This window comes from Vidua macroura, chromosome 3 (genome assembly GCF_024509145.1).
Source record: "Vidua macroura isolate BioBank_ID:100142 chromosome 3, ASM2450914v1, whole genome shotgun sequence".
In the NCBI taxonomy this organism is placed as follows: domain Eukaryota; kingdom Metazoa; phylum Chordata; class Aves; order Passeriformes; family Viduidae; genus Vidua; species Vidua macroura.
Genome location: NC_071573.1, coordinates 22,952,308 through 22,966,495, shown reverse-complemented (window position 1 = coordinate 22,966,495; position 14,188 = coordinate 22,952,308). Strand labels below are relative to the sequence as shown.

Here is a 14,188-nt window from a genome sequence, read left to right as displayed (position 1 = left end):
AGACTGGCTCAAATTCACTTTGTTGCAAGGACAATGCAGTGTCACTGTGATTATTTTTTTCCCCCATCTATTTTATAGATTGTTACTGTAGCACCTAATGTGCTAACAGAGACATTATCAAATGCTTGATTGGTGAACCAGTGCTTTTTGTGCAGTGGAGGTTGTGGTATAGCCAGAGCATGACTGCCCATTACATGCTGGTTTTTATGTTTGATTCCTGCTGCTGGATTTAATTTCAACTTTCCTTACTCTTCTGTGTTAGCAGTTCTACAGTTTCTGTAAGCACGGAAAGTATTTCCATGTGTTTCCATATATAAGTATCTTTACACACCATGCAGAAGCTGAGATATGCTGTGTTCTACTCCCATTCAGGTAACTAAATGAGCAGACAGAAATTACAGCAGAATTAGAAAGAGGTTTATCCTGAAGAGATTTTCAAACCTATTGCAAGTTTCAGATGAAAATAAGGTTATAGAGGCAATAGATGAAGATTCCTATCAGTGGGTTTTGTTCTTTGTATTTTAATGATTGCACGGAAAGAACGATTAAGGCAGGCCTTTGTGTTGCCTGAGTTGTTCTACATTTTATCTTAACATGTTTTGCAAATTCACATGCAGATTTTGATGGGAATGCTACAGCATGCATATCAAAGAATCCTGGGTAAGATAAAGGTGAAAATTATCTATAACATACGGTGAAATCATTGCACTTGCTATGTGGTTCAAACTTCAGTCACAATCAGTATGTGGAATGACTAAATTTATAATGGGCCAAAATATGAAGAAGGTTCTAATTAAAGCAGGCTGAATCTGCCTTGCATGCTCTTAGCAGTTACGCAATTGAGGAAGAGAAGAAAGGTAGGCTTTAGATCAAGGGATTAGAAGCACACATTGTTCCTATATATGCAGCTCTAATCCAGTGTCATGCTAGTATGAGGTAAATGCTAATCTTGCTAATTTATCTGTAAATGTTAGGCTAAGATGACCTCACTAAGGAAAAGATTCCTTAGATTCTGTTCCACGTGTGCACATGGAGAGACAGGAACACTTTAGCAAGAGTTGCCTTTTTGTGGCAAGATGTTCCTGCTTATTTGAAACAGAGTCAGCTTTAAGCCAGTGAAGTCATATTGGTGTAACCCTGATGTGAGGAAAGGATCTAATCTAAGGACACTAAGTGGAGTTGTTGAATATATTGTGTGACAACAGAAGAAGTAACTTGAACACACTGTGGAAAACTGAATTTCAAAACTTTCTTCTGTATGGAAAACAACTTTTAGTACCTTGAGGCACACATTTAAAGACAGTTTGTGTGAATGAAGAGTGTAGTTATTTAGAAGACCTAATCTTGTGGGCAGAGAGGAAGTGAGAAAGGGTGCAGTGCATCTTGCAGGATACTCTGTCATGGTGCCAGCAGAGGGTAAGGAAAAAAAATCATATGGGAGAGCTTAGGGATTCAGTCTTTATGTAAGCAAGCAGCTGTGTTCACACAGCCTCCCTGAGAACCTGACATACACCACTCTTTTCTCACAAGGAGAACAGAAAGAAAAACAAGTCTCTGTGTTGTCTGTTGAAACTGGCATCTCTCCATGGCATGCCTCAGTATGTTGATAGGGAAGAGGAGGCCCTAGGACTCCTTCATTTGGGAGTAAGAGACTTGAGTCACAACATCTGGAGAAAAGAAGGGGCACAGATCCCTCACTAGTTCAAGAGCATAATTCCAGAATCCTAAATTCAGCTTGAAGAGACTTCAAAAGAGTTTGTCTAAGTTTCCAATTGTAGATAGTCATATGTAATTTACTACTGGTTCTCTTTTGTGTTAAAGTGGACTGGGCAGTTGAATCCTGCTTTCCTAACAGCCACACCTATGGGAAAGCTGACTGAAACAGGATCTCCAATTTCAAAGTTAATTATAGGTGATCTTGGCCCTGTTCTCTCCCCTCCTCTAATATGTCTGTGTTCCACAGGAGGGGGAAGTGGTACTGTCAACTTCCTCAACTCTGGGGCTGTTGGAAAGGCACCTGGTTTATCTCAGAATCTGGACATGGAAAATTTCAAGTTCTGGCATTTCTGTTATTCCCAAATATGCCAAAGTGACCTTGACTTTGGATACCGAAAGTGCTCCAAGACTGCAGTGGCATAAACCCTGAAAAAGGCATTTCAAATCATCACAGAGGTGCTAGGAAGTCCTGCCCCTGTCATGCTTCCTTGGGTTCCCAATTGAGCTGTCCTGAACTCTGCTGTATGTACACGTCACTGATCCTCAGTGAATCCAGCGATCCATGAACCCTTATTTGAGATTTCCAGGCTCAGCTGCATTGTGTCCTGCCTCCTTCAAAACTCAGACAACCCAACAAATAGCAGTCTTGGCCATCCCAAAACTCAGTGCAGACCAAAAAAAATTCAGATGCCCTTCTAAGAATCAAAACTGGCAATTTTATAACAAATGAGCTCATCCATCCAGGCAAATGCTTAGTCCATTTGTATTTTACACAATAACCCTTACTGACAACAAAAACCATTGAGCAAGATCAGGTACATGACTTAACATGATTTTGTGCCCAGAATATGAAGATGATTTTTGGTCTGCAGTGTTATGATTAGCAGTATATTACACTCAATCATGAGGAAGAAAAACTCCCAAAGAATATAGAAAACAACTACTGAAGAAACATGACTGTTTTGATGTTGTTGTCTGCTCAACACAACCAAACAATCTGATCCAACAGATACTTAAGAGATTCTGTATAATTTTGAAATTATTGAACACCTTACTGAAAGAATTCTGTTCAGATTCTATGAAATAGAATTTCAAGCTCAGACATCTTCTTCCTTTCTTTTTTTTCCAAGCTCATTTTCCCAGCCTTCCAGGCCAAGTGAAGACTCTTCCCTGCTTTAAGGCACAAGAGATTCTTTCACAGTGTTTGGAATATGACTGGCATAGTAGTCATAATTTCTCAAAGTGGCAAGGACCCCAGCTGAATTCATGTGTTTCACCTCTTTGTTATACTGAAATGAATTTCCATGGATATCAGTTATCTTGCCTGCAAAAACAAAAACAAAAAAAAAAAAGAAAAAAGAAAAAATATTCCAGCAAAAAGGAGTTGGAGTCCATTAGTTCAAGTGAAATAACTAAAAGCAGTCTTTGGTACACATGCCTGTCTTCAGATGTGAAGTATCTCTGCTTCCAGTTTAAGTACACAGGTTTTATATTGACTGAAATCGAGTAACTAGTGGGTTTATTTTTTTTTTAACAATACTTAAATTCTTTGTGTCTCAGAAAAAGAAAAACATCTCTCTCTCATGGATTACTTAAAATGCTTCCTGAGTAGCTTTTACATTTGCCATTGACAAGCAGCAAAGAAAAATCCTCAGTTCAAGTAAAAACCAGAGTGACTCTATACCACAAACTCTAACATAATGTCAAAACACCCCAGCTGGTTTTAAATGAGATTTTAGAAATCACTTAGCAAGAGCAACACAGATCTTTATTCAAGTTAATTTAACCAGGAGATTCCTACCTACCAAAGAGGCTAAATACAGCATTGTGCTGCCCCAGACTGGTTGGGTTGCTTTGTGCTTGAGCTAACCCTGTTTAAAATTATCCCACAGCAGCCTGAACACTACAGGCTGCAGAGGAGTTCAATAGTGTCATTATGAAGCCTGTTATCCTTGACTGACAGAATTTAGGAATCAAATTCCATAATTTTAGCATATGATGGTAAAAGGCCTATTAATGTGAAAAGAACAATTTAAAAAAATAATAGTACTTCAAATCCTCAGTAGTGAGTCTTTTCATAACTTTTCAACCCCTTTATCCCCTAGATAAGTGAAGTGTCTCATGTTGGTTGAAGACCACTAATTCTACTGAATTACATGAATGACTAAATTTTGGAGTTTGTACATCCAGAGAACAACAGCATGATTTGACCTATTTTTGTTGGTTTAAAGAATGCAATGTCCACATATTACATAACATGTTACTAATAATAAGCTACTATACTCAATTAGTAGGACAGTAGATTTTACTGTGAGATAGTAGCCAACAGAAAAAAAAAAAGGGCATTTGTTTTGAAAATATTAAAATTAATATACCCCAAATTTGGGGATTTGGCTTTTTTAATTATGTGACAGTTATTGACACATGTATTGTCATTTTTCTTTCAATGGAAAGCAAAACTAATTTCAAATTAATGCAGTTTCACTTATCCTGGAACTTTGAATGCTATTAACTTACCTCCCACAGCATGTAGGATAGCTTCAGGTGCACATGTATCCCACTTCTTGCATCCAGGACTGGCAAACACATAAGCAGATGCTTTGCCTTCTATGAGTTGAATGATCTGTTAAGAATAGAGCTGCAATCATTGCAAAGGATTTAGGCATTTAGAAATGGGTAGAAATAACACCAGGAAGTGGGGTTAAATCTGTTTATTTAAGTACTGATAGTCAGGAAAGGAACTCCAGCCATTTCATTATTAATATTAAAAGAAATGTGTTAAGATTTAGAAGCTATACTGTATCACCATTCCCAGTTCAATATTTTTGATTGTTATAAATACAGTCTATAGGATGAAAATCTGCTCTCAGTTTCAGAAACAAGAATCCACTTCTTGTGCAAATACTAAAAAAATAAAGTGGAAAATACATACATGTTGTGTTAGTGCCACTTTGGGCCTTGCACATATTGGAGAAAAGAGATGATAGGGTGTGTTTTTGACAGCTATGACAAAACAGCTTTAAAACCTGTACCAAACGAGTGTTCCCTGTACACAAAGAAATTCCAGAAAGAAAATATCACTGTGTGCTTATATTTTTATCCTTTCAAATGTACTGCTAGATAGGTGGAACAAAAGCTGTATTAATACAAACAGGAGGACATGTCAAATAATTGAGATTAAACTGAATTCCCATTTTGTCATTCTGGTCTTACAACTTTTTATTTTCACCCCTAAAAAACAGAATACTGGGGAAGATAGACCTCAGCCATGACCAGCATGGCCACTGGTACAAATACACCTGTGCCAAATACTCTCAACCTCGCAGCAGACTGAATGCTAGGAAGAGAAGTTGTGCTGGGTAAGGTGGAGCAAATCTCTCCTGTATGTTTGTGCAAGCAAATGATTTCTTTAAAAAGTATTTTTAATTTTTTTGCCAAAGGTGCCACCTCCCAGTAAAAACAGAAGATTTGGGGTTTTCATACCTTGTTTCCTGCTCCTCCAACTCTGATTACATGGTCTGGGTTCAAGGCAGTGATGCACTCATTCACCAGGGCACTGCTGTGGGAGCGGGTGGTAACGATGATGTGTTTGCCAGCAGGTGCTTCTGTCAGCTGAAAGCCAAAGGCACCCATGCCCAGCACTCCCCAAATTGTCCTGCCCAGCACAGCATTAGCTCCTGCCTACAAGAAAGGCACAGAATGATGGTTAGAGTTAGGGGTTTAACTGATCAGCAGTTAAAGCACAAAGGGAGAGGGGTACCTAGATGCATCTTGGCATATCAGGGAGTATAATATTAATACTGGGCTGTACATTTAAACAGTGGCACTTAAAAAGAACTACTCAAGAGCCCAGAGGGAGAAATTAGCTCTCTTTCCCTATAAGGCAATGACATCATTGACCCTTTTCTTATCTGTGACATTGTGATGGTGCATTACATCTTGCCTCCAGTGACTGGCAGATTAATATTTGTCTATTTCTCTACTTGGGGCACAATCTGTAATTGAAAGTATCTTGTAATTTGAAATACTTTGTGATACATGTCACACAGAACATGATAGCATTACATCAGCTCAAGGGCTTTTTCTTTTAACTCCAGTAAGTTTAATTAATCAGGTTGTATCTTGAGCTCCCCCAATAATACTGAAATAATCTCCAAATGTGTAAATGCCTGTAGGTTGGCCGTCCTGACTTTTACCTGAAGCCTGGCATGATACACTCTAACCCAGCTGTCAGTGACAATTTATGCTTGGTTTATTTAGGGCTGCAGATCTATGGCAGTTACCACACATTGCAAATGCACCCATTGCAAGGATTTACTAAAGAATTTCTAGCAAAGACTGCAACACCACTGACCTGTACTTGTTTTACAGTAGGTACTTTATAAGGACTGTAGTAATTTGCAGAGTATCTATGTAATATATCCAGTATTAGTGCATTACACCAGCCTCATGATTCAGTATGGTTACTAGTAAGTTCCTGACATTCAGTTCCTGGACACCAACATTTAAAATTATATATATTTTATTAAAAAAACCCTATAGCTTACATTACAACATTAACTCCACTACACGCCACTTTTCCGTTGAAAGTGTGCTAACTGAAATAGCTTAGGAGTAACATTTAGAAATCACACAATGCTTTTAAATAAATCAATGATTTAATACCTCATAGTTATAATATGGCTGGTTAATAACTCCTGCTATTGCTTTGCCTCCATAGGCAATTCCAATAAGAACCGTTACATGGTCAAGGAGACCTGGACAGAGAAAGCAGGAATGTAGTTATGCTTGAAAAAGAGAGAGATCTTAATAAAAACATAAACCTTCAGTAAAAGTCCACAAATCAATATGCAGGGTGCTATCTTAAAAATGAAATCGTAATCCGGATTCTCAAATGTTGATTTAATTTTTTTAGTCATTTAGCCTTGAGCTCTGCTAAAAAATGCCCCAGATAGAGTTCTTTTAATACAGCTATGTTAGAGTTAACACATAATGAGAAGGGAGTTTAAAGATACAACTACACAGCAGTATATGATGACATTCTTCTGTAATTGTGGTGGGATTTCTTTAATGCCATTCAAAACTAGCAATTTATTGACAGTTGTACATCTCTCTCCCCAAAAAGGGAAAAAATATCTACCTAAAAGATTTTACATTAATCAACTAAAAGATGCATTAGGAGGCAAAAGTGAGGTTTCAGCATATTGTTTCTTAGAGGCTTTTCTTTTTTTTTTTTTTCTTTTTTTTTTTTATTTTATTTCATTTTAGGGTCTATTTCTATGGATAGAAATTAGGCTTTGCTGAGAACAGTTTCTTCCCATGACTGAAGAATCGTGATTTGTGGGAGGATGTTTGTTTCATTTTGAAAGGACTACAAGTACAGCTGTGGTATTTGGGTTGTTTGAGAGGAAGATGTAAATATAACTGAGCATATTCCTGTTTGACGGGGAGATTTAGTCCTTCAATTTTGCAAAGATATGCAAAATTGTAAATTTAACTAAAAACTCAAGACAACCGGCCAGCAATCAAAGGCAGCTCTTTGCACTCTGAAGTGATAAAAATTCATCAGCACTCAGTAGCCCATCAGGAATATTCAGTACTAGTTAGAACTGAATGGAGTCAATAAATACAGTCCAAGCACTCAAAAAGTACAGAAACATCAGCCTTATGAAACCGTATTTTAAGTAACTTCTATGATAAAACTATGCATATGTATATGCTACTTTATTACTATTGCTATTTTTTTAATCAAGAAAATTAAAAGAAAATCCAACCTTCCGTGTACTCCTTGGTTCCATCCAAGGGATCAACCCATATTACAAGCTTTAAGAATAAAAAAAAAAAAAAGGAAAATTAACAAACACAAATCATGTAAATTACCACGCAAAGTATATATTTTACTTTATTGTTTTTATTTCCTTATGGTAGTAAAGAAAAAAAGAGATCCAAAGTTTTAACAGTATTATATGGCTGAAGCCTATAATAGTATTTTACACCAAAAAAAAAAGCTTAAATGTTGACTGGAATGTCTCAGTAAATCTCTAATAGAAGTATGAAGGATTAAGCTGAAATGGAAAATGAGATTACTTTCATATGTCCAAACTAGATTCCTGCCAAACTAATTTGAATCACAATTGCAAGAAGCCAATTTCCATTTCCCATTACTGCACACAGAAGCATGCAGCATTTGTAGCTCTGGAGGTGTGATTCTCATGACTACATTTCAGTTTTCAAACAAAAAAGAAAAATTGGCAATGTTGAAAAAAATCTTTCTTCACTGTACACTCTTAGCAAAAATCAGAAAGTAGTATAGATAATGTAAAATATTAAGACACAGAAATAGCATTACCACATTACCTCTTCCTCTTTAATTCCTGTGTACTGAGCAGGACAAGGTTTCTTCAGTATTTCTTCACAGTGACCATCTTCAATTAAATCTTCAGTTACATCATCAGTGGGCAGCTCCTAACAAAAGAATTCTCAGAATTATTAGAAAAATGTCTTGGATTCACTCACCTCATTTTGCCTTAGAGCTGTGTATTTCACAGCAGCTTGATAAAGCTAATGAAATGGAAAGGTGAAATGGGATGGAAATATCTTTGTTTGTTGCTTTTTGGGTTGCTTTTTTTTTTTTTTAATGAAAACCAATGTTTTCTTAAACCCAGCCAAAGCAAATTCTAGTGCAAGCTACAGCAAGATAAACTGTCAGTATGAAATAAAGCAGGTACTTACTTCCTCTCCTATGATTGTCACCTTGGGAAACTTCCGTGCCAGGGAAGCACAAATGCTCATTTGTACCAGTCGGTCAGCTTTGGTCTGCAAGTCATTGGGTCCAGCCTGTCCAAGAGTGGATAGGAATTTGGGTACTAAAAAAATACACCAGCACAGTGGCCCATATAGCACTCTGAATATCTACTTGTAATCTAAAAGAAGTCTAATTTGGTAAATCTTCAACCCAGTAAGTGACCTTGCGAGAGGCAAGCTAAAAACTGCAAGAAGCAGTGTACCCCAGGGCTAAGACAGCCTGGTCTGACAATAGAATAGTGGATTTGGTGCCCCAAGGTGACATAAAAAAAATACTGCAAGCCTTCCCAATGTTGTATAGCCAAACATATGTTGCTACTGTGTTACTGTAATATCTTAAATGCTAATAACCTGCTACATGTGAAAGTGGGTAACTTATTAGCACTTTTTTAACCCTTTAGGTTCAGAGACAGAATTCCAGTGAGAAATGATTCTGTTAACATTGAAATTTAGAAAGACAGTTTATCTAAGATTTACATCTTACTTGAATGAAACAAAACTTTTATCTGCTTGTATCTTATTTGCTGACAACATGAAAAGTGTTTTATCCAGGTACAGGAATTAGCCATAGGAATGAGATATTCCATTTAGAATCATGTAATGTGTTAATTTTTGCATGCTCAAAACTAGTCTGTCCCTTAGCCAAGTGCTAATTTTATGAAACTTGGTATTTTTCTTTGAAATTTCCCTCTCATCCCCTAATTAATTTGGTTTAAATTAGTCCTGAATTAAGACTCAGTAAGATCAAGTTTATTGCAGAGAATGTTCCAGGACATGAACCCAATAAAATAGTATAAGTAATTCTTCAATGTAAGAATGGGTGGACAAAAGTATCTACTTTCCAAGGTAGGGGCGGGGGGAAAAGTACAAAGAAAAGCAATATAAATTGAGAGCTTAGAGTTGACTGAGGGAAAGAAAACTCAGGATATGAGGAGAGGAGATGGTTAAAAACTCAGGTGTTCCTGAACTAGATAAATGGATAGAGGGTCATTATGTTGAGGGAAAAGGTGGAACATTCCCTTCCTTCCCAGATGTTCTAAAGCTTTCAGTAAGGCCAGTTGGAATTGGTCTTGGTGTTTGCTGGCTTCAGAAAGAGGATGAATGATGAGAAGCAGCACTTCTGTTCCTTTCTGTTCTGCATCTCTTCCCTGCCTCTCTACAGAGGCACATGTAGAGGTCCTTTTGCCTTCTTCCTCCTCCTTCAGCAGCCACCTTTGGGAAGAAGCTTGCAGGAATTTCAAGATCTCTAGTCCCTCAAACAAGAACTTCTTCTGTTGGTCATTGCTTTCAATCTAATTTTGTGTGTTTGTAGTACTCATTCTTCAAAAAATTTAAAATTATGTAAAACCAATCTTAATTAGAACCAATATCACCTGTTACTTTTGATCAATTTTGAATAATGTAAATTCCTGCAGTACCTTCAATGTAAAGACCAAAAATTATATATATATATTTAATGAAGCCATTAATATTGTAATGTATCTGTAAAGCTAGAATTAACTTCTGAAGTTAATTTCACCTATTCCAGTACTGTAGTCAAAACAAAGATTTGGGCTCATCAGTGCAATTTACTAGGTTACAGCAAATTAAGAACTTTAATATCTGTTTTCTTTTTAGAATTAAATTTGAAGCTCTGATTTTATTTTGAAAACTTTGACTTACAATAAAAGCTAAGGTTCTTTTTTGTTTTAGGAAATCAAACACTGATTTATTCTAATCCAAAATTCATCAAGGGCATGGTATTTTAAGCTGTACTAAGGATGTTAGAACATAGGTAAAGAAATTAACAGGAACTATACCTTGTTATGAATTTTGAGGTGCTATACAAACCTTGTGTTATGTGAAGAAAATCAGGACAAAATTATGGTGTTTATTTTAAATGTATAAATGTTGTTTAGAAGTACTGGCCAAAAGACACTTCTCTAGGGCTGTTCTAATCCTTTAAAAAGGAATATTTGTTGCAGGTGTTGGTAGAGATGGTGAGGGCTGTATTAATCTAACTCAAGATTAACAAGTGAAATTGAACTGGAACAAAGTAAAAGGTAATACCTTCTCCACTATGCCCAGATCTCCTGCAGACATCACATTTCTAACAATTGTTGCAGCTTTTTCTGCAACAGAATATGCTGAGGCCACTACACGCATGAGGAGAGCTGGAGAAGCCATGCTGAATGCTGTAAAGAAACAAAAGCCAAACTTGAACATTTCTCTCTTTAAAGGAAGAAAAAAGGTAGAGTATATTACCTAACATTTCAAACAGATACAGTTTAAACTGAGTAGAAAGGGGAAAGTGGGTTACTGCCAGGGAATGGTAATGAAGCAAGCTTTGGCTTTTTTTTTTTAAATACAATTAACAAACACAAGGATGTAAAGGTATTGTAGACAAGATCTTACAAATATCCAAGTTCTATCTGACAGTGAACCTGATTCTCACTAAAATAGAATGACATTAAAAAAGAACAACAGCAGCAGCAGAAACTCTTATCATAAATATAAAGAAAAAGGAGAGTCTACACACAGCACTCATTTTTTGCACACTTTGAACATAAGTTCATTTTTTCAGAACTGAGCCTACAGTTGGTTCATGCCCAGAGTTCAAGCACAAGACCACCAGGAAGGATGATATCAGCAAGTTCACTTACTATTCCCCTTTGTGTAACTATAAAATAGGGGTTTGTCGATGGCCAATTGTGCACACAAAGTAGGTTAATGATATGCAGATACTGTAAACTTGTATGCAAAAGCTGAATTTAACCATCTGAATTTAACCATCCTTTCTGTATTTATTTAACTTTTCCTGATTACTTTAAGGTAATCAATTTCTATCTTCCTGCCTCCCCTCACCACTCCATATCCTGTCATTCTTAATATTGTATTGTCTTCCTCATCTGTTCTCCAGCACAAACCAGTGCAATTCACTGGGCCTTCAGTTACCAAGTAGAATAACCATCACCCTTGGAAAGGCTGGCATTCCTCCCAGCTTTTCTTTAGCTCAGGAAAAAGTAGTATTGATAACTACATTGCATTTTTTAAAATGCAAAGCTAATTGCTTTTTATGTTTTCCTATCAGTTGTTTCTGTCTGTGTAGATGACACACTTTTTGGCTTGGCCTGACATGTATGACACACTTCCAAGGAGATACTTGAGCAGAGCCAGAACAAAATACAGAGGAACTCACTGATCACCACACAAAAGAAGATATATTATGGAGGAAGTGTAAAATAACAATCATATCATAAATATTGCAATTGCAGCAAGTACTGCTTAAGTGGCAATAGGTCATTATACAACACCTGTCCTTTCTTCCTTGACAAATGAAGTTCATGGCTGTTCACAAAACAGCAATGACAGAGGTATCAGAATCCCAAATTTAGCTGATTCAAGAACTCTTTGAGCACTTTAGTAACACCATACCTGTATCAGTAAAGTCAGAAGCACTCTGAGGCTGAAAGAGTAGAGCGACTGTGCAAGCACATTCAAGAAGCACAGTTGCTAATGTTAATTATTATTTCCAGCTAATGGGTGGGAGCAAAGTGCATTGGAGTTCTGTGGAATAGCCAAGGTCCATACCCAAAGTAACCTTGGACAGGTAGCAATGCTTACAAAGGAAATTTTGGAAATGCTACCTGTGGCAAAAAGCAGCTCTCAAACAATTGAAAGTTGCAGAGCAAATATGTATCATAACATATGGAAAGCCATATACTATTTTAAGTCTATACCATAATGTGAAACAAGTTAGCAGGAAAGAAAATAGTTTATTCCATAATGGAAATACATGGAATATGAGAATTGCTGAGAAAGAGTTAAAAAGTAGCATATTAGATGGGAAGTTTGGATTACAGAATTGAAATTAATTATCAGATGAACATAATTAATATTCTTTGCTCAGCTTCTCAAAAAAAAGTCATTTGACCTTTTACTGTACATTTGATCCTACTTCAAAAATGAGATGAAAACTTAATTGTTTTAAAGTCTTGACTTATTTTATGTTTGCATAAAATTTCAAAAGACTCATAAAACAATACAGAAATGCTATCATGCATTCTTGAAGCTTGACCCAAGGTACATTTTTAGGTACATTTTTCTTGTCCATACTTAGGGCAAACAAATATACTTTCTGTGGTGAAGCCAGAATCTCCTGCCAAACCTTAAAATTAAAATATTTTTATGAAAGAATAAGGTTTATTAAAAGAAACTGAAATTAGAGGTTCAACACCCCTTCCTCATCACTCTGGAGTAATTACCTAATGAATTGCAAAGTATTTCATTAGTGCAAAGGTGACTTAGATTTTTACAGCTCCTGTGTGGCACATCTTCTGGTGTATTGGACCTTTTTGATTAGATAAGTATGAATGCAGTCGTTGCCTCTAAGTTCTTCACCTCTGTAACTTTTTGTCCTCAAGTAAACTTATTTATAGGTTTATGGCACATTCTTTCTGATGAGGGCAATGTCTAATGTATGCGTCCACAAGGCACTTAAGAATATATTGCTTGCTTTGGTCAAAAGTATCTTGACTCCTAAAAAACTGTGCAGTTCACAAATTATCCCTCAAGTTAAATTTAGGTATAATTTTCAAAACACACCTTGTCCTCTAAAGATCTTCCCTTCTTTCTTCCAGCCCAGCAACCAAACTGTTGAATGGTCTTGACAAATCAGCCTATTTTGATACCTACTAAAATGAATGACTTCTCTGGTTCTTGTTCTGCTTTTTAGTTCTGATGTTTGTAAGTACTACAGGCTGACAACAAATAATTTCTCAAAAGCACACATGACAGATTTCTTGATGGTTATCTGGTTATCATTCAGTCTCTTTTACACAAACTTCCATTTTCCAAATTTTTGATTTCACCCGATGAAAGGAGAAAGTGGACATCACACAGACCATGTCCTTAAATCCAAGTGCTAAGCCCAGCAATGACGTCTTTCTTGGAACACTCCAGTGCCTAAGCGCCCAGAGCTCCCTATTTCTTTACAATAAACTTCAGCCCACACCTAGTAAAAGATAAACTTTCCATTATGTAAGGGAGCAACATTCACCCAGCAGAAGCAGGCTAGAACTCGGGGTGGGAATCCGACTGCGGTTCACCTACAGACTTCCAAGTGGGAAAGGCCTGCGCTACCTCATTTCACCAAAGAGGAAAAAAAGGGAAGCCTGATTCTCTTGCCATGACATTCCCGGTGGCAAAGCGCCTGCAGGGCAGCGCAGCCGGAGCTAGGAGCGGTGTCCGCGAATGCACCCAACGAAGCGTGGCGGGACACACCGCTGCTGCTCGGGGATGGCAGGAGCAGCTGTGCTGCCGCAGCAGCCAACTCACCGTGTCTAGCCTCGCTTTTCCCTGGATCTCCGCCGGCCCCCGCGGCCCGGCACCGATCGCCGGCAGCGTACGGGGCGCTCCGAGCCCTTCGCGCCCGTCCCCTTGCCGAGGAGGGACCCACGCCCCTGCACCGCCGCTCACCGCCCGCAGCGCACCGAGGCCTCCGCGCCGGCTCCTTTAGCGAGGACTCACCGCCTCCACCGAACCACCTCGGAACGCCCCGAATCCTTCCGGCTCCGGGCGGGGCTCAAGCTCTCGCCCGGCCCGTCGGGCGCGCCAAGCAGCCGCCGTGCCGCCCGCGCAGCGCGGTGTGTCCCCTGCCGCGGCCCGTCGCGCCGGCGGAAGCGCGGCC

General features: G+C 38.0%; 1 protein-coding gene across 2 annotated transcripts; it reads right to left on the bottom strand.

The window, feature by feature from the left end:
• Positions 1-2,463: 2,463 nt before the first annotated feature.
• BPNT1 (3'(2'), 5'-bisphosphate nucleotidase 1) lies at positions 2,464-14,154 on the bottom strand. Of its 2 annotated transcripts, none has more exons than XM_053974729.1 (9): positions 13,837-14,154; positions 10,570-10,694; positions 8,449-8,553; positions 8,074-8,181; positions 7,491-7,539; positions 6,382-6,473; positions 5,200-5,397; positions 4,234-4,339; positions 2,464-3,040 (listed from the first exon to the last, which is right to left on the bottom strand). In XM_053974729.1, the coding sequence occupies exons 2-9, from the start codon at positions 10,684-10,686 to the stop codon at positions 2,892-2,894; spliced, it is 924 nt and encodes a 307-aa protein (XP_053830704.1). In that variant the 5' UTR covers positions 10,687-10,694; positions 13,837-14,154; the 3' UTR covers positions 2,464-2,891. The 2 variants fall into 2 exon arrangements, with proteins under 2 accessions (XP_053830704.1, XP_053830705.1); XM_053974730.1 differs by having other exon boundaries at positions 14,029-14,154.
• Between the last annotated feature and the right edge of the window lie 34 nt (positions 14,155-14,188).

Bases quoted from the DNA above. Each gene is read 5' to 3' on its own strand.
- BPNT1 (XM_053974729.1), bottom strand. From the start codon at position 10,686: ATGGCTTCTCCAGCTCTCCTCATGCGTGTAGTGGCCTCAGCATATTCT. The intron at 8,554-10,569 runs GTATTACCTTTT...ACTCTTGGACAG, and splicing joins ATCTGGGCATAGTGGAGAAG to GCTGGACCCAATGACTTGCA. The intron at 5,398-6,381 runs GTATTAAATCAT...CCTTTCTTGTAG, and splicing joins AGCCATATTATAACTATGAG to GCAGGAGCTAATGCTGTGCT.